At 58.9% G+C, this 24160-nt stretch overlaps 1 protein-coding gene across 1 annotated transcript in view; it reads left to right on the top strand.

Annotated features, from left to right (window-relative positions):
- The first annotated feature begins 67 nt into the window (after positions 1-67).
- Positions 68-24160, top strand: part of CARM1 (coactivator associated arginine methyltransferase 1) — a 41450-nt gene continuing 17357 nt past the window's right edge. Inside the window, exons 1-2 of the mRNA XM_028088763.2 lie at positions 68-103; positions 690-1557. Coding sequence (XP_027944564.2) covers positions 68-103; positions 690-1557 — 904 coding nt within the window. The remainder of the gene's footprint in view (positions 104-689; positions 1558-24160) is intronic.

Below are 24160 nucleotides of genomic sequence, written 5' to 3'. Positions count from 1 at the left end.
GTGTCACGTGGTGTTTGCTAAAGTCCTTGCATTAGTGAGTATAGTAAGTGGACTGATAGGGGCGTCAATGAGGAGGTCCAGAGAAGAGTGGGAGCTAGAGAAGGTGGGAAGCCGCCGCAAGCCTTTTTGGACCCTCTAGAAGAGAATGACGCCCTGAAGCAGTGACAGGGGGACTTGGAAGATAGGGGTGTGTAGGGGTGTGTGTGTGTGCGTGCGCCCCCCTGTAGAAAGGGGCACTTGACCCTGCTTTGCAGGATTCATTGGCCAGTCATCGCGGGGGGGGGGGGAAGGGAGGGGCTAAGGGAGGGGCCGAGAGAGAAGGATCCTAGAATTTTTTGTCGGGGAATAGACAGATGGCCAAGGATGGAGGAGGAGGGCCATGGGGGGAGGGGGCGGAGACGATGGGGAAGAGATAAGGAGCGGCTGAGGGCTAGGAGAGGGGGCCTTCCCACGGATTCAAGTCGAGGGCAGAGGCTGAGTCCCTCCTCAAACTGATTTTCCTTTCTGGGGGGCTGGGGTGGGGCCACAGGCTGGGGGCGTGTCCCGGGATCTGGCCCCGCCCCTCGCGCAGGCCCTCCCTGAGAGCCCGGCACCTCACAAAGCGACATCCAGTGGGAGGGAGCAGGACCGGTCCAGGGGCGGGGCCTCGTCGTAGCTTGACCCCGCCCCCCGTGTGCCTCCTCACAAAGCCGGGCAGGGCCAAGGGGCGGAGCTCAGCCGCAGAGGAGTGTCGGAGCCTTCGGGCGTCAGACCCGCCTCCACCTTTCCGGGTAGGGGAGCCGCCTCACAAAGCGCGACGGTTTGTGCGGGGCGCGGCCCAGGGCGTGTCCACGAGGCCGAGCACCGCCCCCTGGGGCGCGCCCCTGTCCCCGCCCTCCCCGCGTCTCGGCTCTGGCACCGGGGTACAAAGCGCGGCCTTTCGAGCAGCGCCGGGCTGGGGGGCGGGGCACAGGTCCAGGGGCGTGTCCGCACGGCCGAGCACCGCCCCCCGGCTCACGCTCCGGCCCCGCCGTTCCTGGGCCGCAGAGCCACCTCACAAAGCCGCGACCGTTCGCACGGGGCGGGGCGGGGAGGCCCCGTCCCCCCGCATCCTCCCTCCCGGTGCCCTAGGTGGCCAGCAGGGTGCGCTGCGCCACGGGGCCGGGCCTCGGCGGCAGTGGCGGCGAGGCGGAGCGTGGCCGGCAGGCGGCGCTGCCCGGCTCGGCCTTGGCCTCGGCCTGCGCGTCGGCAGCGGCGGCGGCGGCAGCGGCGGCGGCCTGGGCCCGGGCGCGGCGGCGGCGGCGGCGGCGGCGGCGGCGGCGGCGGCGGCGGGGCCTGGAGCCGGATCTAAGATGGCAGCGGCGGCGGCGGCGGCGGCGGCGGGGCCGGGCGCGGGCGGCGCAGGGGCGGCGGTCCCGGGCGGCGCGGGGCCCTGCGCGGCCGTGTCCGTGTTCCCAGGCGCCCGCCTCCTCACCATCGGCGACGCGAACGGCGAGATCCAGCGGCACGCGGAGCAGCAGGCGCTGCGCCTCGAGGTGCGCGCCGGCCCGGACGCGGCGGGCATCGCCCTCTACAGCCGTGAGTGCGGGGCCCCGGGGCCGGGCTGAGCGCGGGGGCAGCCCACGAGGCCGGCCGGGCGGGGGACCCGGGGCGGGAGGGACGCGGCCGCAGCTAGGGGCCCCGGGCCCCGAGGGTGAGGGGTCCTGAGCCGTGGGGGCCCGGTGTGGGGTCCGTGGCACCGGGCCGAGGGAGCTGGGAGTGGGGGGCCCCCCGAGTGAGGGCAGTGGAGGAACGATGTCAAGGGGCAGAGAGAAAAGAGGGCGTGCGTGGTGGCCAGAGGTGAGGTGCCGGGAGTACGGTGGGAAGCGGGAAATGGGGGAGTGAGGGCCCTGAGATTGGGAGGGGGGTGGGCAGGAAGTGGGGTCCGAGCCGGGAAGGTGAATTCGTAGCCGGGGGTGGGGGGGGTTGGGGGCTGGGTGGGAGGGAAGGGGGCCTGGGGTATGGGAGAGGTGGGAGTCCCCGGGGCGGGTGTGGCCGCCCTAGGGGAGGGAGGGAGGGGTGTGGGCAGCCTTTGGCCATCTCTCGGGACTCCCAGGACTGCTAAGGACAGTTGGAAAGTGGTGCCCGGCGTGGGGTGGCCTGGAGGACCTGGTTCCACCCATCGGAAGCGTTTTGGCGTTCTGGATCCCCGTGTGGGAAACTTCTAGACCTGGGGAGAGGGCCCCTGCCCGGGTGGTGCGAGCCGCTGGATGTGGTCCTGGTGGAAACGTGGAAGGGTAGGGCTCCTTCTTGATGTCCGGCTCCGAAGTAAGAGGTAGCACAGCCTCCGCCCTCGCCACGGTCCTCCGATCTTTTCTTTTTGGGGATGTGAGAAGCTCGTTACATTTTCAGAAGCTAGTTTCAAAACTGACATTTCAGTGGGAAAAAAAAAATCACGAATGCGTTTGCCAAGGCCCCTGAGTCTTTGTAGTTCGTCCTTTTTCTTTCTCTGTTACTCTTTTTTTATCTGTTCTGGTTCCTGACGGCTTGTTCACATTTTGCTATTCTGTTTCATTCAGCTTTGTCTCAGGGTTTCTTGCACTGATGCTCTGGGCGCCACGGAGGACGCCTTTCCTAGCTTTGGCCTGTGTGGATTTTTTTTTTTTTTTGCCACTTTGGGAAGGGGGTGGGCCAAAGGAAAGTATCTAGAGCACTTGGTTCACACACGGCTCTCCCTGCACCTCTACTTGGAAAACCCAGACTTGGGAGTTGTGCCTCCCTCCCAAGTATCACAGCTCTTTTTGCTGGGGTAGAGCTGGGTTTTCTGGGACCAAATGAGAAGGGTTTCCCAGGTGGGCGTCAGAGCTCAGGACAGGCACTTAAGCTCAGCAGGATCTCCCAGATGATAAGCATGGCCATTCGCTTGGTGAGCATTAATAAAGAATAAAGATGGGCAGAGTTTCTTCAACTAGGGTCCCGGGGCTAATCCTCAAGGCAGTTCCAGGACAGTCGGTTTTTCTTTTGTAAATAACTTCTTTTGATTTTTGGACAGTTTTTGTTTTTTTTTTTAAAGATTTTATTTATTTATTTGACAGAGAGAGACAGCGAGAGCAGGAACACAAGCAGGGGGAGTGGGAGAGGGAGAAGCAGGCTTCCCGCTGAGCAGGGAGCCCTATTTGGGACTCAATCCCAGGACCCTGGGATCATGAGCTGAGCCAAAGGCAGACGCCTAACGACTGAGCCAGCCAGGCGCCCTGGACGGTTTTTGACTTACAGAATTAGTGGGGACATAGTACAGAGAGTGCTCATATACTCCACCCCTGGTGGCTCCTTTTTTTTTTTTTTTAAGAATTTATTTATTTATTTGAGAGAGAGAGCGCACACTAGCGGGGGGAGGAGCTGCAGGCAGAGGGAGAAGCAGGCTCTCTGCTGAGCAGGGAGCCCGATGTGGGACTCAATCCTGGGACCCTGAGATCATGACCTGGGCGGAAGGCAGACACCTAACCAACTGAGCCACCCACGCGCCCCCCCCCACACCTGGTGTCTCCCAAGCTTAACACCTTCCTCCCGGAGAGTTTTTACATTCTGTGTTTCTGTGTTGTGGGTAATCTCGATTTGTTACTAGTTATAAATGTAACATTGTCTTTTAGAAGTAATTTGTAACAGGCGTTTGTGAAAGGGGGAAATCCTGCATTTCTTAGATTGAGATCCTCAGTAGGGATGATATAGTCTCAGGGGTCTGAAAGAATGTTTCTCCCTTGATGCTCAAGTAACATTGATGTGGGGCTGAGAACGTGGGTTCTGGAGTCAGCCAGAACCCTGGTTTTGTTCGTTCCTCAGGGCTGCCGTGCCACACGTGATGGATTAAAACAAAAGGAATATATTCTCTTAGAGTTCAAGGCCAGAAGTCTGAAATCAAGGTGCTGGGAGGGTCACACTCCTTCCAGAGGCCCTGGAAGAGAATCTCGTCTTACCTCAAGCAGCTTCTTCTGGATCTAGGCCTTGCTTGGCTTTTGTCAGCAGAACTCCAGTCTCTGTCTCTGTCTTCACATGGCCTCCCCTCTGTGTCTCTGTGTCTTTTCTATAAGAAAAGCCCTCTCATTGGATTTAGGGCTTGCTCTAAATCCAGAACAATTTTATCTTTTTTTTTTTTAAATATTTTATTTATTTATTTGAGAGAGAGAATGAGATAGAGAGAGCATGAGACGGGGGAGGGTCAGAGGGAGAAGCAGACTCACTGTTCAGCAGGGAGCCTGATGCGGGACTCGATCCCGGGACTCCAGGATCATGACCTGAGCCGAAGGCAGTCGCGTAACCAACTGAGCCACCCAGGCACCCCAGAACAATTTTATCTTTGAGATCCCTAAGCGGGGGCGGGTTAGGGCTTGGACGTACATTTTTAGGGTCTGCTACGTGGACTAGATCAGTGCCCTACTAGTATCTGTGAGTTTTTGTGCCTCAGTTTATCGGTAGAATGGGGGTAATAGCAGGCCTTTGTGGCATATCGTGTGTTTGCTCAGTAAACTAATACTTTTTTGGTGGTAGCACCTGCTCCCATTACAGGCTGGGCCTGGCGGTGACCTCAGACTTGGCTGGGTCATTGTGCAGGGTGAAGCAGCACTGGTTCCTGAGCAGGCATGGAGAGTGGGGCGCACAGGGAGGGGTCGCTCTGAAGTGTCCCGGGGGAATGTAGAGTACCAGGGCTGAGGTGTGGGGGTGCACCCTGCTCCTGGATCTGCGAGTAGGCCTGGCCTGCCAGGTGTAGACTGCTAGCCTGCGGTCCCTTGGAGAAAGTCAGAGATGGTCTAGCCACTGTGAGGATGTGCGGGGATGCGGCGGCTGGGTGGATCAGGGGCACTTGGGGCCTGCTAGGAGCTTTAGGCCTTGTCTTGGGATAGGCTTCCTTCCCTGGCCTCCACATTTTCCAGTCTGGACCCTTCTGGGACCGGATTGCTTTGGCCAGATGAGAAGGTGGCAGAAGCCCTGTTCTGCTCACCGGTCTCTGGTGAGCCAGGTCCTGCGAGCTACGTGTGATTCCAGACCCCCCGGGATTCAAATCTGTGTGTGGGTAGGGACAGGGAGGTTGGCCAAGACCCGAATCTCCCCCTGCTCAGGTGGGAGGTGAGCCTGAGGTATGCTTGGGTGCTGGCAAGGGTTCTGAACGGCGTGGGTCATCGGCTGTGCGGCCTTGAATGAGCCACTTCAATTCCCTGAGCCTGTTTCCTCACCTCCAGCTGCATCTGCTGGTGCGCAGCCTCGCTTTCCCCCTCAGCAACGGGAATGATACCACTTGGGGCCCAGAAATTTGGGTGAAGTGGACCGTGGGAGTGTGGAGCAGGGGTGTCTGGTGGTAAACAGTACATATTTCTATAGAAGTTATCGACGACGGCGTGGGTATTGGTATGGAGTGATGAAGAGCTGGCTTTTCTAGGAGGGAGCCCCTTATGCTGCCGGGCCGTCCAGCTGCAGCCTCGCACCCCCAGCAGATGGAAGAGGGACCCCGCGGCCGCAACTTCCACCTCGGGCAGGGGTGCGGGGGGGAGGCTGGGGAGATGGGTGTGGGTAGCCGACACACAACCCTGTTCCTTGACTTCTACACCCTCCCACGTGAGAAGGATGACAGCTGCAGAAGGCCCTGTCACCCTGCAGTGAATGATAACCCTCCCCACCCCTCCTCACTGTTTGAAGTCACCCTGGCCTGTGTCCGTGGCAGTGGCTAAATGGCAGCTACCAAAACCAGGCCATTTTCCCTGGGCAGACGTGCAGACGTCCCGGGCCTTGAGGAAGCTTTGGCAAGGCCGCTGGAGTTCTTGGACGCAGGGAGCCCTCCCTTTGAAAGGAAGCAGCTTCTCGGGAAGCCCGTTGTGGGGCGGCCAAGGCAGAGAGCAGAACAGACTCTCAGTTCCTCAGGCCCACGGAGTCCTTTCTGGAGATGACTGTGACACTTTTCTTTCTTGGTCAGTGCGAGTCAGTTTGCCTGGTTCTGTGGACTCTCCCTGCCCCCTTGGCTAGGAAGCGATGTACAGCCAGACTGGTTCTGATAGGGGCTACAATTTCAGTTTATGGGGGGCATGCCAGGGTGTGGAAACCCCAGAGGAAAAAACCCCTTGTAAAAACAAGGTGAAGAATGGCCTCCTGCCACAGACCCGGGAGCACTTGTGACTTCCTCCAGTCACAGTCATATGGCAGCCCCCTAGCAGCTGGGGGTAGGGGGAAACAGAAGAGTTTGTCCTGTGCCCAGGCTCTAGGACCTTCAGTGTCAAGCTGGGGTGACACCCCAGGAAGTTGGTAACACCGGAGGGGCACTCCCATTCCAGTGGTGCCTGTAAGATGCTCCTGCGTGCTGTCATCGTATTGAGCGTTTACTGGGTACCGGGCTCTGTGTGAACCTGTGTGGACAGACTCAAATGTTTGACCTTGGGGGCAGCTGGGGAGAGGATAAGAGCATAAATTAGGGTCTATGGGCAGACGATGGTCTGTGAGCCAGAGCAGGCCTGTGGCCTCTGTTTAAACCACGAAAGGGAGCTTTGTATGTTTCTGAAGGATCTATTAAAAAACCCCCAACAACTGAAGTAAGAATATTTAATGACACTCTTATGTCTTGCAAAACCTAAAATGTTGACTTTGCTGGCCCTTGACAGAAAAAGCTTGTGGAACCCTGGGATAAATGAACGAAGCAGGCAGGAGGAGAGGGGGATACGGTGGGAGCTTGGCCCCAGTCTGGCTCACCAGATCTGCCACAGCTTTTAAGAGAAGCTGAAAAGCCTTTCTTTGTGTACATCTGTTTGTTTTGATTGTGAAGTGTCCTGATCACTCAGGCCAGATAGAGTACACTTTCTGGACTCTGTGGGCCAGTTAGCCTGACAGGTGTGGCCGTTGCCATGTGTTATTGCTTAGAATAGTCCTAGGAGGTCAGGGACACTACTCGCATATTATTGGTGGAAAAACAGGTGAAAGGGCTTGACCAGGTGACACGGCTAAGGCCGGCAGGGGAGCTGGTTTTCAAGGTCATGGCTATTGGACGTGCTCATTGTTTTACTGCAGAATGGTTCAGTGAAAAAAAGGTGGTCAGGATTCCATTTACTCATGCATAACAGAGATCCAGAGTGGCAGTGCCTTAAACAACAGGACGTTTTATTTATTGTGCTCACGCTAAAGTCTGGAGGGTGGCAGATCAGGGCTGGTGGGGAGGCTTTGCTTCCGGAATTCCTTGGGCCCAGGTCCTTCCAGCTCACCGCCCCGCCCCACCATTTCTAGGGTGAGGTCCTGTCCTCGTGGATCAGCATGGCAGCTGGAGTCCAGCTATTACCCTGGTGTCCAGACAGCGGAATGAAGGAAGGGACAAAGGTGCCGAAGGCATGGGCCAGGTGTCTTGTTAAGGAAAGTTCGCAGAGGCTGGCTCTGGGCGCTTCTGCTTTCATCCCATTGGCTAGAATGGGCAGTCGCGGAGCCACCACTAGCTGCAAGGGAGGCTGGGAAATGTAGTCTGTAGTCTGAGCGGTCAGCTGAGCTCAGCTCAGCTAATTTCAGGGTTTCTCTTTCTGTAGGAGAGAGGACAGACACTGGGAGACGGTCAGTCACCTTGGCCACACAGTAGGTAGGAGGTGGACGTAGCCAGAGTTGGGAAGGGTGTTCCTGGTTTATGGAGGGCTCAAGTGGTGGTGGGGGGCAGCAGCCTGGTGTGGGGCAAAGGGGTCTCTCTGAAGAATGGAGGAACCAACGGGGGGGTAGCAGGGTTAGGTCCAAGTGATGTTTTACAAACGACAGGGCCTTTTCTATATATGATCAGGAGCTGCCCACCATTTTCCCTGGAGGGGCCTACATGATAAAACGTTATTTCTGAAGACTACTGTGGCAGCAGGTTGCAGTGTATGGGAGCAGGGAGAGAGGGGCCTGTGGAAGCTTCCAGACTAGAGAATGCAACAGGAATGTAACCAAATAGTTTCACCTTAGCCTGCCCCAGAAGTGTGTCAGAGGCCCAGAAGTTGTGTTATGGAACAGAAGGTAAACTCTGCCCAGGGCAAAGGCCATGACCGACGGCCAGAGGTTGTGAATGACCTGCTCTCAGGTTTGCTTCCCCCTATGTGGTTAAAATAAAAGGAGACCCCCGCAATTTTTTAAATTGTGTGATTTCACATCAAAATCTGACTTTGTACTTGTGAAACCTCAGAAGGGCTGGTGGACCTGGGCCTACGTGCCCTGAAGCGGAGCTGGATAGCAGTGCCACCTTTGGAAGGGGCATGCTGCCCCAATTTGCCCTAAGTCCCCTTCCCCCCTTCCTGCTTGTCACTGTCCCAGGACAGAGGCTTCGTGCCAGTAGCCATTTGTCCTTCCACTTGCAGTGGTTTGTTTCTTAAAATAGAGACGCGTTTCTGTGAACCCAGGCTGCCCTCGGGTGTGGGAAAATGTCCCTCACCCTTAGCTGGCACCCTCCTTCGGCCCCTGGCCCCTTCCTCTGGGCATCTGAGTTGGAGCCCCATGGAGATGGGGGGGCTGTTACCTCGAGTCCTAAGCTGATCTGGCTTCCAGTCCCAGGTCCCGCCCGCTGCCCACCTCCCAGCCCCCCTTCCTCCTCTCTACCTGCCCAAAGCCCCTCCTTGGCCATTTGGAAACGCAGAAGTTCTGAAAGCCTAGCTTGCTGCTCCTTTGACAGCAAAACCTAACCTGACCCAAACTCTTAGGTTGGCAAAATCCCACCTGAACTTCCACATGGGGCTCTTTACAATCTCTGTGCATCCAGTTTAGTATGACTGTTCACACCTTTTGGGGTTGTGGGGGCCTGTGTCTAAGATCACAGGTGCAAAGTGGCCAGCGCCATGAGCCGCACCTGGCAAGCACGCGCCACGTCACGTGTGGGGATCTGGACGCGGTGGGTGGGCAGGGCCTTTGGGCAGAAGGAAAATGGCGGGAACTGAGGTACAAGGCCTCTGACCAGGTCAGATTTAGCAGAATGAGAGAGGCTTGGGAAACTTCCCCAGCAGGTGCCTTTCCTTCCCTGGGGAGCCCACCTGCTCGATGCCCGGGATCTCACCACCTGCAGAGGGGGTGAATTTGCCAGGACAAATGGGACATTCCCTTCCCGGACAGAGTGGAATGGAGGTTCCAGACCTGGGACAGACTTGCTGCGCCCTGTGGAGGGTGGAGGCTGGGAGGGGCTTCAGGCAGCTCTGAGACAGGTCTCTTCATCCGAAGTCCTCGAGGGTCCCCAGAGGTCCCATGAGGCCCTGAAATTGCACGCAGTTTTGCAGAAGGCTAGAGGGACAAGAGTCACTGCTTGTGACCTTGGTCCAGCCTCCTTGAGAAAAAGGAGAAAAGGGGTGACAGTGGCACCGCTCTGGAGGGAACACACCTCAGCTTCTTCGTTGTGTGTCTACCCGATGGACCACGGCCATAGCATTGCTGTTGGTTCTCTGTGCGTGTTTCTGGGGAAAGGCTCCCCGCTTTTGATTGCCCCCGAGGGATCTCTGACTTGAGAAAGGCGGAGCGTCACTGGAGGATAGCCCTGGATTGGGAAGTGAAGTGGATGCCTCTGGCTTCTGAGGAATGGGGTTGGGAGAGGTGGGGGCCCTGGGCCCGTTGGGCCGGGGTGCGGCTCCGATCAGGCAGCCCTGAGAGGTCGGCGATGTGTGTCAGAGTGCATGAGAGCCAAGGGGAGGTCACTGGATCTCTGATCAGGAGGGGCAGCCCCTTGGAGGGCTGGGGGAGGGGACCCAGCCGGATGGCAGGTGGTGGGGGGCGGGGTGGTGGAGTCTCCAGGAGAGAGGAGGGAGGGCCCACCTTGCCCAGGCCCCCAGGGCCTACCCACGGTTCTTTGAAGATGGAGAGACCTGACCTTCCATCCAGCCAGCCACAAGCGTGTACTGGGCCGGGGACTTGCTGTCTTTTTATTGTGGTAGGTTACCTTTCGTCTGCCTTTAAACAGCTAGCAAAAATGGACTGAGCGTCTGCTGTGTGGCAGTTACTGTTTTAGGAGCTGGGGATACGGTGACGCCCCAAGCCAAGCACATGCTCCCACAGTTGCCGATCTGGGGGGTTGTGTGACAGGCGCTAAGTCAGCAGTCACCTAAACACGTTGTACTTAGCCCTCAGTGTCCTCCGGAAGAAAGTGAACGGGGCAGAGGCTTGAAAATGCTGGGGAGGGCGAGGGGGTGGGGCTGGGGGGCCCTGCTCCGGTTGGGCGCCAGAGCTTGTGGGAGAAGAGCAGGTGGGGCCCAGGCCTGGCTCCGCACCTTGGCGTGACCTCTCTGAGCCTCTGTTTCCTCCACTGTAAAGTGGGCTTCTTGATGGCACCTCCCTCGGAGGGGTGTTGTGCAGGTTGTTGCTCGTTAATGGAAGTGTTTAAAATCACACCTGGCAGGTGGGAGTGAGCGCGTGGGCCCGGCCAGGGCAGCCAGCCGCAGGTGTGGCTGGAGCTGGATGCGCAGCGGGGAGGGGAGGCCTCACTAGGGGGTCGGTGGTGTTTATTCCAAGAGTGTTGGGGAGGGAAGTGACACCTGTGGCCGTGGACGGGGCCCCAGCCCAGCTCGGTCCCCGGTCCTTGCCCTGCAGGGTGGTCCCTGGCGAATGTCTCCTGCATTCAAGCCTCCTTGTCGGTGGGGAGGCTTCACTGAGGGCCTTAGCTGGTGGCAGGTGTGCCTGAACTGGAGACATAGCTCTGCACAAGCCGGACACGATCTCCAGCCCGCGTACTCCCAGTCCGGGGGAGCGGAGAGAAAGTAGACGAAGAACCCCATCTCCCCGCTGAGGGGGACGTGGCCCAGGACCAGCCTGCAGAGCCTGGCAGCCGAGGAGCTGAGCCTGGGGACGGGGCGGGGGCGCCTGGGCAGAGAGGGTTGGGGTGGAAAGGAAGGAACTCCTGGGGACAAGGGGGCAGTAGCTCTGGTGGGGGGGCTGGGGTCAGTCCTGCTCTCCCGGGTGCCCGTCTCTCTGCATCCCCCTGGCTGGAATGAATGTTCTCCCTTCCCCCTCCGGGACTGCGGCAGCCTCTCTGGGTCAGAAGCCGCTGGAGGTCGTGATTTGTATAGGCGGTGGAGCCTCACCTTGATGTGACCTTGTGACTCCGGCCGGGCGATCGCAGCACCTCTTCCGGTTCCTCCGGGAGGCTAGAGGGCAGCTTGAGGGTGGTGGTAGCCCAGCACACAGCGGGGGTAATAACACACAGCGTAATAGGTCACTGGTCTAAACCTGCTGAGTTGTCTGCAAGGGAAGATGTGTCCCAGGTGTGGGCCGCCAGACGCCTGACGACCGGAAAGCCCTGAGAGTTCGAGGGCTGGGAGGGGCCGTGGTGGCGCCCCGCCTGGTCCCCTGGTGACTCAGGAGGGAACCCCTGCCCGTCCACCCTCCCACTTTCTCACTTCAGGGACTCGCTTGGGAGGCTTCAGGATTCAGGGTCGCAGGCGAAGTGCAGGGTGGGGCCGCTGGCCCCTTCTCCCCCGCCCAGAGAGACCACGGCACCTGCCTTGACTTTTGGATGAAGAATCTGGAGTTCCCGACTTTCCCTGCCCCCACTCCCTTTGTTTCCCCGAAAACCAGTTCTAGGAAGGAAAGTGAGACCAGGCTTCCCCCGGGCCTGTGGGAGTTGGATCTGGAAACTGTGGCCTCGTGATACTCTCTTGATGACTTATTTTAATTGTTGTTTAATCAACACGCACCGATGCCCAAGCCTCAGGCGGTTCTGTTTGGTGCTTTTGACAGTTGTGTGCCTCGTGAAGCCGCCGCCCAAGGCCAGATCTAGAACGTGTCCCCCAGCCTCTGGGTGCTTTTTGTTCTGTCAGGCGGGGCGTTCTTGGAAACAGGTCCAGACTGGTTTGCGGGAGGGGGCTCTGTCTCCTCCCCACCCCCACTCCTTGCACAGAGAGGGGGAACCCCCTTTTATTCCCTCTTTTTGTGTGTCTCTTTCAAGCAATTCATCACCCACAGCTTTGGCGAGAGCGGGTCTGGGCTGTTTTTCTTTAAGATTGTTGGCGGATTTGCTTCCCCACTAATTGTGTTCCCGTGGTTGGGGTTCCTCTTCGCTGGATGTGTTACACACGTCAGAGTGGAGTGGTTTCGTGTACGGAAACCCACCTGACGACACGGGCACGGGTGGCATTCCAGGTGGGGACAGTTGGGGGGGCCTGGCAGATCAGTGAAAGGGGAGCGCTCTTGATCCCCTCCGGGGGGCATGTGAATAAGTAATCACAGACAGATTGGGGGGCCTCTTGCAGACCTGAGAGGGACATTCCAGAAAATTGGCCGCATTCTTCCTCGAGCTGAGGGGGAAGGTGAAGGCTGCCTAGAGTTTCCAGACTTGCTGTGTGCCCTGCAGGGGCCGTCCGCAGAACCTGGCTCTGTTCCGAGGGCCCTGTGTGACCAGAGGGTGGAGTCCCCAGTGTTGGACGGGACCCCCCCCCGGGTGGGGGGACACCAACGGGATGCCTGGCCCTGACCCCCCCCCCATGCCCTGCTTATCAGCGCTTCCGAGGCCCACTGTAGCTGATGTTTACTGTGCTCGGGCACGAGCATGTGCCAGGCAGGCACCGTGCCAGGCCCTTTACGGTCATCGATCTGCCTCACCATGAGAGCAGCCCCGAAGGGCCGGCTGGCTGCCGTGTGCATTGGCACAAGGGTGCTGGGCAGAGGTGTGAGTGCGGGGGGAGCCAGCCCGTTCCCTGCTCCCCCAGCCACGCACACCCTGCGGGGAGCCACAGTAGCCCCAGCCCCTCCCACTGGTTTGTAAACGAGGAAACGGAGGCATTCGGGGGCAGGTTAGCCACTGGGATGCCAGCCCCAGTTTGGCTCCAGCCCCTCCGCTTAGCCGTGCGACCTTTCAGGCGCCGGGGTGGGGGCATCCGCACCCTAAAGGAGACTGTGCACTGTGGGGGGGGCACCCACCTGCCCTCTCTGGTCCTTGTCCTGTGTCGGAGAAGTGGCCCCGGAGGACTCTTCTGGGGCCCAGAGCCAGTCTTTCCTCATTCCTGTCACTTTGCTGATTCCATCCTGGGGTGAGGCAGCCTCTGTCCCCTCTCGCCCATGTTTCATCTGGAGTCACATTCGGTGAGGCAGCCTGAGGGCAGGGGCAGGTACACAGGGCCCTCCTAATTCTGAGCCAGGCGGTGCCGTAGGGGCTTCCTGCGTCCCAGGGGCCTGGTGGAGGCCCTCCAAGCAGCGGCGCGGCCCCAGGACAACCCGGCTCACCTCTGCGCGGTGGGCAAACTTCTCTTTCAAGCTGGGCCTGTGGCGGCCTCCTAGGCTGCCCATCATTCTCTGCTGAGGCTGCCCCTGCCCCATCCCCCTGCCTCTTCCTGGTGGGCCTTTCTGGGAGCCATCCCGTCTGTGGGTTGAGGCCCCTCCGTTGGCCCCAGGGCAGAACCCCCAGGAACCACATTCGTGCTCCTCAGCTGCTCAGGCTGAGCACACTGGCCCCGGCTCTGATGGGGGCCAGGAGGTGCCATGTACTCACCGCTTTGAGCGTCGGGCTCCCCCACAGTCCGGGGTCCTCCTGCTGCCCCTTGACATGCCTCGTTCCAGCCCTGCCTTCCAGGCCTCCCCGTGTGTCCCCTCTGCCAAGGGCCTCCCCTGCCCACCGCGGTCCCCCGTGAGCACTGCCCGCCCAGCTCCTGGTGTCACGGCGGGTGCAGACCCTTAGTGACCCCTCACAGCCCTAGGAGGCGAGCTCCATCGCCTTCGCTGTGGTGGTGGCTCAGGGATGGCACCCGTCGTCAACCAGCCAGGCCAGGTTCTGCCAGGGCCCAGAGCCCACATCCTTCCCAGTGGATGCTGGGATGGGGCTTGGCTCTTTCACAAGATGCCGGGTCCCCAGGCTAAGCTGCCCTGAGCATGTTATCTCTGTGCCTCGGTTTCCTCCCTTGAAAGGAAGGTGGTCGGGAGCAGTAACTGAGGCACCCCGTGTCTTTAGGTGTTTGCCCGGTAGTGGGTGCATCACAGCTTCGAGGTCCTGGCTGGAGGAACCCAGGGGCTGGGGCTGCTGGTTTTGTTGCTCCGCCCCCCCCCCATAATCACCCGCTAAGCCCATGCTTTCAGGGGCCAGGGAACCCTGGCTCACATCTGCTGTCCCTTTTGTAGCTCACAAAGCCCGGGGCTGCGCAGCTGATTAGCATGGATGGGGGAGACATTTGCATGTAATAGCTCCCGCCCAGTCGGTGCCCCTAGTACTCTTTTCAGAAAAGCCAAGCTCTTTCTTTGTCTGCTCCTTCTTTTCTCAGGGTTGCCCTTCAGCACACCCCACAATTCGGCTCCTCTTCAGGTTCCTCGAGACCAATCCTGCAGGGTCTGGAGGTGGTGCTGGCCTCCACCCCACCCAGCCATGGGTGAGCCCTTTGAGGGGAGCCCCCTTGCAGGGCTCTGACCTCAACGGAGCTGTCGCTGGTCAGGGAGGTTTGGTGTCGCTAGCGCAGGACCCTTCTCCAGCCCGGAGTCAGCCAGGGGCTGTGAGGGGTGGCTCGTTTACTGGGGTGCTGCCATGACGGGCAGCTCTAGGTCAGACCCAGCAGCAGCCGGGGAGGCCTGTGGCCCAAGTGGTGCCAGGGGCCACGGGGCGGGGGGGGGCTTGCTTCCCCTTATGCCAGCAGGAAACTGGGGGGGAGCATCCCTGCCCCCCAGATGGCTGCCTCTCTTCCATCCTCCCCACTACCTGTGCACCTCCCCGGTGTCCTGTCACCCTGTTGCTGGGGAGTTCGGGAAGTTTCCTCCTCAGACTTGTATTCTCAGGGTCCCTCCTGAAGTAGACCTATCTTTTGGATTTTTCAAGCTACCCTGTACATTGCCCACCCCGCCACCCAATATGAGCCTCTTTGTGCCCACAGAGGTGGCTTGCTGTTGAGTTGTGACTATTCTCAAAGGAATGAACACACCGTGCGATCCCATCCCTACCTTAGGAAAAAAACCGTTGCCGATAGAAATAGGGGCCCCTATCTCGTCTCCTCCCGGGGAGGTAATGTGGAAGGAGGTGTGTTCCATCCACTTGGTGTTTATTTATTTTTTATTTTTTTATTTTAAGATTTTATTTATTTGACAGAGAGACATAGCAAGAGAGGGAACACAAGCAGGGGGAGTGGGAGAGGGAGAAGCAGGCTTCCTGCCGAGCAGGGAGCCCGATGCAGGGCTCCATCCCAGGACATGACCTGAGCCCAAGGCAGACGCTTAACGACTGAGCCACCCAGGCGCCCCCTTGGTGCTCCTTTAGAAGGGGCCCTGGTGAGTGGCCTAAATTTAGACCCGTCCTGGAGCTTGCGGGGGGCGTAAACCGAAGACATTCCCAGGCACCGTGTGAAGCTGGCCACGCGCTCTACCTCGGCCAGATGGCCGCTCCCATGTCCCCGAGGAGCGCTTAGTCGAGCTGGTCCAGTGGCCGGATGGGGGCTGGGGGTGGAGTAAGGCCAGAATTCTCTCCGGGCCTCCACTCTCTGCCTTGGGCCAGAATGCCTTGGGGGCGTGGCAGCCAGGGTGGGTGTTTTGTTCCAGTAATACCTACTGTGTCCCTCTGGGTCTTGGCCTGGATACAAGGGGGTGTTAGTCCTTAGGACAGTAGTGACCAGTGCGTTCATTTAGCTTTCTCGACACGAAAGGTGAGGCCTGGGGGTGGGGGGTGTGTGAGGCTCCAGGTGATAGAGCCCAGATTCAAACCTGGGCCCGATGTGAGCTGGAGTTCTGGGAGGTGTGCCTCACCTTGTGGCCTTCCTGAGGCGGGGAGAAGGGCTTCCCCTGGTGACAGCTCCTGGAATGCAGGCCGTGCTGCCCCTGGCTTAGACCTGAGTCCCGCTGGGGTCGCTGCCCCTCCTCCATCACCCTACGAGCGCTGCGGGTGCGGGTGCGGGTGCGGGTGTGCTCCGGCCGAGAGCCATTGCTGAGAAGCCCAGGCCATCCATCCGCCTGCCTTAGAAGGACCCTCTGGTCACAGGCCCTTTCCCGCCCCCCTGGCCCTCCAGCAAGTTGAGGGAGGTACATGGTCACACCTGCTCACTCCGGGGATGCCCCGGACGACTTGAGTGGGCGCCAGGCCTCCCCGGCCGTCACGATTGCCGTTTGTCCAGTTATCTCTTGTGTGCAGGGTAGAGACTCAAACCGCTCAGGAGGGTGGAACCTGAAGAGTCCTTCTCTTCCTCCCTCCGGGTCCTGGCCCCCCACATCACCCGTCACCTCCCCGTGTGACCTGCCCGCCTGGGTTTTCCTGCGGAAGTCTCCCCGGGAGCCCGCTGCGCCGGAAGTTCTGCCCGGTTCAACAGCGGGAGAGGAAGGGTGCATGGCGCCAAGTCCGCCTGCCTCCCTGAGGCGGGCCCTGAAGCCGTTCTGTCAGTGTTTCTTTCCAGAAAAGCCCAGTTTTCTACCTGTGGCGCCTGGACATTCACCGGCCCTCCCAGCGCCTGCCGGCTTGCTGCCGGCTGCACCTTCCTTCTCCCGTTCACTGGGCGCTTTGCTTTTCAGCTGCTTTGGACAGTCCGGGTCTGGGTGTATCTTCGCAGACACTGGCAGGTGGAATTCTGGGATAAGGCCCCCGAAGGGCTGGGCGGGGGTGCGGTCGGGGTTCTGGGTGGGGAGGTGCTGACAGATGCCCTGGGGAGAGATGTGCAGACCAGGGCCACCCGCGGGGAGGGCTGGGAGTCCATCCCCCCCCCCCCCCCCCCGGCCCCAGGGCCGGGCCAGGCCAGACAGAGGAGCCCAGGGTGACCTCCTGGTCCTCAGACACCCTGGGGCCGGGCAGCTGCGTGGAGCGTCTCCCAGGAGGAGCGGGCTTAGGTTACTTGGCTGAGAGGGAGGCCAGGCTGGCTTAGGCTTCCTGGGGTTGAGTTCTCTTCTGAGACTGGTGCCAATCTGCTGAAGGGTGAAGTGAGTAGTTGGTGCACGTACTGCCCCCCATCTTCTCACGGAACCTGGGGGGCAAGGAGGCGTCCTTATGCTCTTGTTCTCCCCAGATGAGGCTTCCTGAGGTCAAGGGTGAAGGCAGGTGGTGGGGCACCTGTCAGGCTTCCGCGTGGGTCATGTCCTCTCACCCCCGGGGGCTGTGTTGTTATCATTTGATAGATGAGGGAACGACGGGCCACAGTCACACAGCTGAAGAATAGCAAGTTTGGCCCTGAACCCTGGTCTTCCTTGATCCCCATCATTTTATTTTTATTTATTTATTTTTATGATGTTCAATTCGCCAACGTATAGTACATCGTTAGCTTTTTTTTAAATGTTTTTTTTTTTTTTAATTTATTTATTCATGAGAGTCAGAGAGAGAGAGAGGCAGAGGCAGAGGGAGAAGCAGGCTTCCCGTGGAGCAGGGAACCCGATGTGGGACTCGATCCCAGGACCCTGGGATCATGACCTGAGCTGAAGGCAGACACTTAACCATCTGAGCCACCCAGGTGCCCCCATCGTTAATTTTTTTTTTAATTATTTTATTATGTTCTGTTAGTCACCCTACAATACAGCATTAGTTTTTGATGTAGTGATCCACGATTCACTGTTTGCGTTTAACACCCAGTGCTCCATGCAATACGTGCCCTCCTTAATACCCGTCACCGGGCTAACCCACCCCCCCACCCCCCCATCATGAGTTTTTGATGTAGTGTTCAACGATTCATTTGTCACGTATAACACCCAGTGCTCAGCAGATGCCCATCGTTTTCATCACTGCCCTTGTTGGCCTTCCCTCCGGGGTGAGCCAAGAGTGACCTCCTTCCTCTCCTGGCCACGGGGACGGGGCAGGGGGGGGAAGCTTCTGGTGCCCAGTTTGGAGACTCGGTTCCTGCCACCAGGTACCGGTGCCTCTGGGAGACGGGAGGCTCTTCCAGGAAGGTAAGCCCTGCATCACCCGGAGCCTGACTCGGCTGGGATGTCGCCACCCCGCGGCAGGCTGTAATCTGCACCCCGCCTCCATGGGTAGCAGAGCCCCCCTCCCCGAGTTCCTTCTAGTCGCTCTTACCCTGCCTTCTCCTGCCTCCCACCGGCACCTGTGAGTGCTGGAAGCCTGGGGCCCCTGGGCTGCACTCCGCATGGAGCCGGCTGTGGCCAAGGGCTGCCCACTGAGCCGATGGCCCCGAGGCCCCGAGCAGAGGCTTGCCACTGGGTAGGCTGAGGAAAGCACCTGACTTCTCTGTGCCTCGTCCCCCTTTTCATCTACCTTCCTTTGTGGTGGAATATTTTCCTCTGGAAGGTGCACAGCCTGGGTTGGGTTTGGTGGCAGGAGGTGATTTAGTAAAAGACCTCACATTTGGACAAACCGTTCTCCCCACCCCCACCCCCTACGCTCCAAGTCTGCCAAGATACATAGCTTTAATCAGTCCTCGGTTGGTGGCTGTGAGAGTTTCCCCAAGAGGCAGGGACTTGGAGTGTGGCCCATTGCCCCCCGAGCTGGTGACGGCTTACCTGTCTCATTCTCTGCCTCTGTTCTCCATTCCACAGCCTCCCTCGTCTTGCATGAGGATGGAAGGTTCCACGGGGGGGGGGGAGAGTGTAACTCCAGGCCTTTGTCCTTGTCCCACTGGGTCCTTCTGGCCCAGGTCTGACCAGCCCGAAGGACCCAGTGACCCTCTGCGTGCCCCATTGCTGCTCGTTCCGGAGGGAGGAGGGCAGTGAGCGCAGGAAGGTCACCGTGTGGGTGCCCAGTGCCCAACATCTTCAGGTGGTTAGGTGACCTTCCTGAGGCCACGTGTGCCGTCAGGGCCTGGGCACCTGGACCCCCAGCACTTAGGGAAGGGGCCTGGCCTCCCCGGACCCCATGCCCCAGGGCCACCACACAGGTGGGCATCCCCCAAGTGCCTCCCGGGTTGGGGCGCTGTGCCAGCCACGTGTGGAGCCCTGGGTCTGTGCTTCTCTGGGTCGTCAGTTGGGGAGCAAGGGGGTGTTAAATAAGGAGTTTCTGTGTGACGGGGGACTGGTCCAGGAAGTGCTGGAGGACCTCAAGGAGGAGGTAACAGCGACACAGGAGAAGAGGGGTAGGGCGTTGTGGATCTCAGGAGCCATGGAGGCCAGAGAGAAGTCCTGCCCGTGGTCTGGGGGTGGCGAAGGCCAGCATGGCATGACTGGGGATGTGGAGGAGGGGCTCGTGAGCCCCGTGAGGAGTTTGTACTTGTTCTAGAAGGCTCTGGGGAAACCATGGAGAGGTCTAAGCAGGAGAATGGCTGCCACAGATTGGCCGCGTTAGACACTGTGACCGGGAGGTGACGGAGTCCCAGTTAGTTCCCCTGAGACAGGCCTCCCTGTCTGCCGCTCCCTGAATCAGTCAGCTCTTTTGAGGCCCTTCTGGGTGCCAGGCCTTGGGGTCGGCCCAGGCTGAGGTGGTGAGCAGGGCATTTCCCTTAAGCCTGGGACCAGGGAGGCCCCTGTGCCCCAGGGTCCCCCAGCTTCTGCCCAGGGAGCCATCAAGGAGGGGGTGTCTGGGTTGGTTCTGGATGGGTGGGGAGCAGGCAGCTTGTCCCCCCGAGAGCCACTGGCTTCCCAGCTTCCCTCATCTCCTGCCCGGCCTGCAGCTCCTCCAGCCCTGTCCCCAAGGCCGTCTCAGCACTCGGTCCCTCCAGGTGCTGCCCACGGCTGTGGGAGCGGCCGGACTCCCCAGCCTCTCGAGACCCAGATCTGCCCATCCGGCTTGGGAGTCTAGCCCATCAACCTCCCCGGCCACAGCCACACTGCCCTGGTCCCCTCCTTCTCCTGACTGGGCCCCTTTGAGGAGAAGCATGCCTCTTGGGTGTCTCCCCCGTTCTGAGTACTGATACTGCACACTTCCGATCACTGAGTGTGTGGGTGGGGGCCTCCCCACACCAGCTGCGTGACCTACAGTCACCTCCGTTCCCACACTGCCCGCCCGCCTGGAAATAGTGTCAGACCCCCCAGGATAAGGGCTCGGTCCCACCAGACTGTCGCCCTCCACCCCCACCGCCAGTCATGAGTCCAGGATGTCCCCTGTGCTTCTTGCCCCCGGCTCTAGATCTGAGGTTCCCAGGGCCCCCTTCTCAGGCTCAGTGAATTTGCTGGAGTGGCGCTCAGAGCTCAAGGAAACCATTTACTTCCTAGTTCGGTGGTTAAAGTAGAAAGGATAGAACTCAGGGGCAGCCAGAGGGAAAAGAGGCGTAGGGCAGGGTATGGGGAAGGGGTGCCCCGCTCCCAGCACCTCCTCGTGCTCACCAGCCGGGAAGCTTTCCGAGCCTTGTCCTTTGGGTTTTATTTTTATGGAGACTTTATACACAGGAATGATTGATTAAGTCCTTGGCCATTGGAGGCCTAGGAGGGGGACTGAAAGTTCCAACCCTCTAATTACTTGGTTGGTCCCCCTGGCAACCAGCCTCCATCCTTAGAGGCTTTCGGAGAGTCACCTCATTAACATAAACTCAAGTGGTCGAAAGGGGCTTTGACTGACTCACAGAAGACCCCTTTATTGTTCTTATCACCTCGGGCACTCCCAGAGTCTTAGGAGCTCTGTGCCAGGTATCTGTTCAGTATAAATTACAGTGTCACAGCCTTCTTTTCTCCCTGCCTTCCCATGTGCCCTTTTTCCTCTTGCTGGAGAATTCATTCTCACTACCTATCCCAGCTGCAGTCAGGTGCCATCTCTAGGCTCCCTTGGGGCCCCTGTTCCCCTGGTAGCAGTGCCCGTTACTTGGGGGTCCTCATCACCGGCTACCCGGCTGTCCTCACCCCCTCTGGGATGGGGAGGGTGTCTCCACTTCTCGATGTCCAGTGAGCCAGCAAGGAAGCGGGTGGAAAGGGGGCTCAGCACCCAGCCCCTCTGCACCTGTGGTTCCAGACGCACTGCCGATTTGTCAGAAAGTTTTAGCAGCACACGGCTGCACTCGCCTGCATATGCTCTGTGGCCGAGGTGAGTCCTAGTAGCAGAGACTCTACGGCCTGCCCAGCCCAAAATATTTACTCCCTGCTCCTTTATGGGGAAGGTTGGCCAACACCTACTCTAGGAAGCACAGGGATGTCGTACAGCGCCTTGGTTAGGAGCGCAGACCCTGGTGCCCATCGGCTCGGCCATGCACTTGCTGTGTGACCTTGAGTGAGGTCCTTCACCTGTCCAAGCCCAGCTTCCTCAGGGATAAGTGGAACAGCGGGCACAGAGGTGCTCTGAGGGGTCTGCGTAAAGCACAGGAACCGAGCGTGGCGCCTGGAAAGTGTTGGTACAGTGGGGCATGCCGGCCCTATCCCCGTCTAAGCAAGGGCTGGGTGGGTGGGTGCTGGGCCTGGCTCCGTGGGGGAACACGGAGCTGTAGGGGCCTGCCTTCCTGGGGAGCAGGGTGCGGGCAGGTTCTCCTACGCCGCGATTCCCACCGGCGTACCCTGAGCGTGCTGGCCCTGTGTTTGTCCCTGGGTGTTGTGGCCCCCAGTCCCCGGGCTTCGGAGCCTCAGCTGGACACCCTGCAGCGGAGCAGGTGGGGAGCCAAGAGCAGGCCGGACGCGTCTGTGGCATGATGAATACCAAGTCCGGGGTGTTTCCCGCGCACTCCTCCGTTCACACCCTGCCTTGGGAGGGCCTCTCCAGAGAAGACAGCCTGGGGAGGGGGCCCCTTCCCAGCTCTGTCGCCCGATCATATTACTGTGGGGAAGAAACCCCAGCTCCGCTGACCCTGATTGGCAGGAACCCAGCGCAGCCTCCGGGCCCCCAGCCCTCCCTGTGGTCACCCCCCCCCAAATCATCACGGCCGCCTGAGAAGCCCTCTCCTGCTTCCTGCCCCCCGCCTCTCTGGGCCCCATGCGCCCAGCCCCTCGGTACGCTGCCAGTGTGACAGGGGGTCGGTTTTCTCGGTGGGTTTCTGGAGGCTGGGCACAGAGTCGCTCCTGCTTCTTCCATGGCTTACCCAGTGATGGCTGGATAAAGGGGGGACCAGAGAGGAAAGTGCCAGCCTTTGAGTCTACCAGAAGGTTTCCTGGCAGACAGAGGCACGTGTGTGTGTGTGTGTGTGTGTGTGTGTGTGTGTGTGTGTGTGTGTGTGAGAGAGAGAGAGAGAGAGAGAGAGAGAGAGAGAGAGAGAAGGGGTGGGGGAATGGGTACCTAATCGCCACCACTAATCGCCACCGCCACCCTGTGGGGTCCAGGCCCTAGACCTCTTTCCTTGGGGGGGGGAAGCTCTCTCCCAGGACACCCCTCCCTCCCGTCCCGGGGAGCCGGCCAGCAGACAGGGTGTGCATTCTGGCTCTGCTGCATCCGGGCCTGGGGGACCCTGGGCAGTGAGTGAGCCAGAGCCCCGTGTGGGCTGTCCCCTGGGAGGGATAGACAGAGCACCACCCCACCCCTGTCCGGAGGGCCCATCCTCGTGAGAGGGCAGAGTGGGCAAAGGGGAAGAGGCTTGTGCCAAGGCCGGGAGCTGGCCCACTGCGGGGCTGGAGGGCTGATGAATGAGGGGAATGGGTCACGCAGGGCCTTACAAGAGCTTGGATTTCTGCGTCTTTTAAATACGTGGAAGAATATGGTCCAGCTTTTTTTTTTTTTTTTTTAATTTGTCAAATATTTACTGAGCCCTTCCCGTGTGCCAGGGACTGGTCTGTGGGGTGGCACAGCCGTGACTCTCACAAGGGGCAGGCTCCATGGGCCATGGTTGCCTCTGCCATGGTGGGACAGGTCGGGTCACCCTCGGCCTGGACGCAGCCAATCTTCCCTTGGCCACAGGTCCCCGTGGTCGCCTGCCCGGCGCCAGGTTGCAGGGGTGCCTTGGGCGGCGACTGGTCGGGTTGCCAGGCTGCCCCAGAAACAGAGGTCCTCCTTGGTGTGCTTGCTGTTCCCCTGGCGCCGCCAACAGATTGGCTTTATCTCCTGCCCTGAGAGGGACATGGGTGACGGCACCGTGCCAGGGTCCCTTCCCGGGACCCACTCACGGCTGGACTCGGGAGCACCTTATCTGGGGCTCCCCGTGGGTGCGGTGTGGTTGTGTGCCCGTGGCGGTGGCCAGCCACTGTGCTCTGCTCTCGGGCCTGGGGTCAGGGGGCTGCCACGCCTTCCTCCCAGAAGGGGGGCACCTGGCACCGGAGGGGTGAGGCGGGCTGGGCCCAGGTCCGGTGCTCAGACTGCACAAGGGGAGAGCAGGGGAGCCAGGGAACACCCATAGGCCCTTCATATCTGTTTTCATGCACTGGGAGCGTTTTTGTTTTTCTATGGAGATAAAATTATAAAATTCACCTAACAAAAACAAACCACTTTAAAGTGTACAATTCAGTGGCATTTAGTCGATTCACGGTATTGTGTAACCACCACCTCTTGCTGGTTCCAGAACGTTTTCATCCCCCCAAAAGGAAACCTTGAATCCATTAAGCAGTCCCTCCCCATTCTCCCTCCTCCCAGCGCCTGACAGCCACCAGTTTGCTTTCTGTCTCTGAGGATTAGCTGATTCTGGACGTTTCATATAAATGGAATCACATGTGTGTGACCTTTTGTGTCTGGCTTCTTTCACTCATTGTAATACCTCTGAGGTTCATCCATGTTGTAGCCTGTGTTAGGATTCCATTTTGTTGTTGTTGTTGTTGTTTTTAAGTTTTTGGGTTTTTTTATTAGTAATCTCTACATTTAGTGTGGGGCTCGAACCCACAACCCCAAGATCAAGAGCTGCCCTCTCTTCTGACTGAGCCTGCCAGGCACCCCGGGACTTCATTCCTTTTTATGGGTGAATAACACTTCATTGCATGGATCTGCCACATTCTGTGTGTCCATCCGTCAGTTGACGGACATCTGAGTTGTTTCTACTTTTTGGTTCTTGAGAATAGTACTACTTTGAGTATTTGCATACAGGTATTTCTTTGACTACTTCTCTCGGTTCTTTTGCGTACCTACCCAGGAGTGGGGTGGCTGAGTCAGATGGTAATTTTATGTTTAACTTTTTGAAGAACCACCAGCTGCTTTTGCTCAGCGACTGTACCATTTCACGTTCCCATGTCCCTCACAGGGTGTGAAGGTTCCAGTCTTTCCACGTCCGTGCCAACACTTGTGATTTTCCCCTATTTGTTTTAAATTATAGCCATCCTTGTGGGTGTGAAGTGGTGTCTCCTTGTGGTTTGATTTGTATGTCCCTCATGACTCATGGTTTGAGCATCTTTTCATGTGCTTGTTAGCCAGTCCTGTATCTTCTTCAGAGAAATGTCCGTTCAGGTCCTTTGCCCATTTTTTAATTGTGGCGTTTATCTTCTAACTGAACGAATTCTTTATATATTCTGGACACTATCCTTATCAGGTGTATGATTTGTAAATCGTTTCTCCCACTCTGTAGATGGTCTTCACTTTTTTTTTTTAAAG

This window comes from Eumetopias jubatus, unplaced genomic scaffold (genome assembly GCF_037043125.1).
Source record: "Eumetopias jubatus isolate StellerSeaLion01/CBP00866 unplaced genomic scaffold, mEumJub1_p1.0 scaffold_1, whole genome shotgun sequence".
Lineage (NCBI taxonomy): Eukaryota > Metazoa > Chordata > Mammalia > Carnivora > Otariidae > Eumetopias > Eumetopias jubatus.
This window is presented reverse-complemented; position numbering and strand designations above follow the sequence as displayed.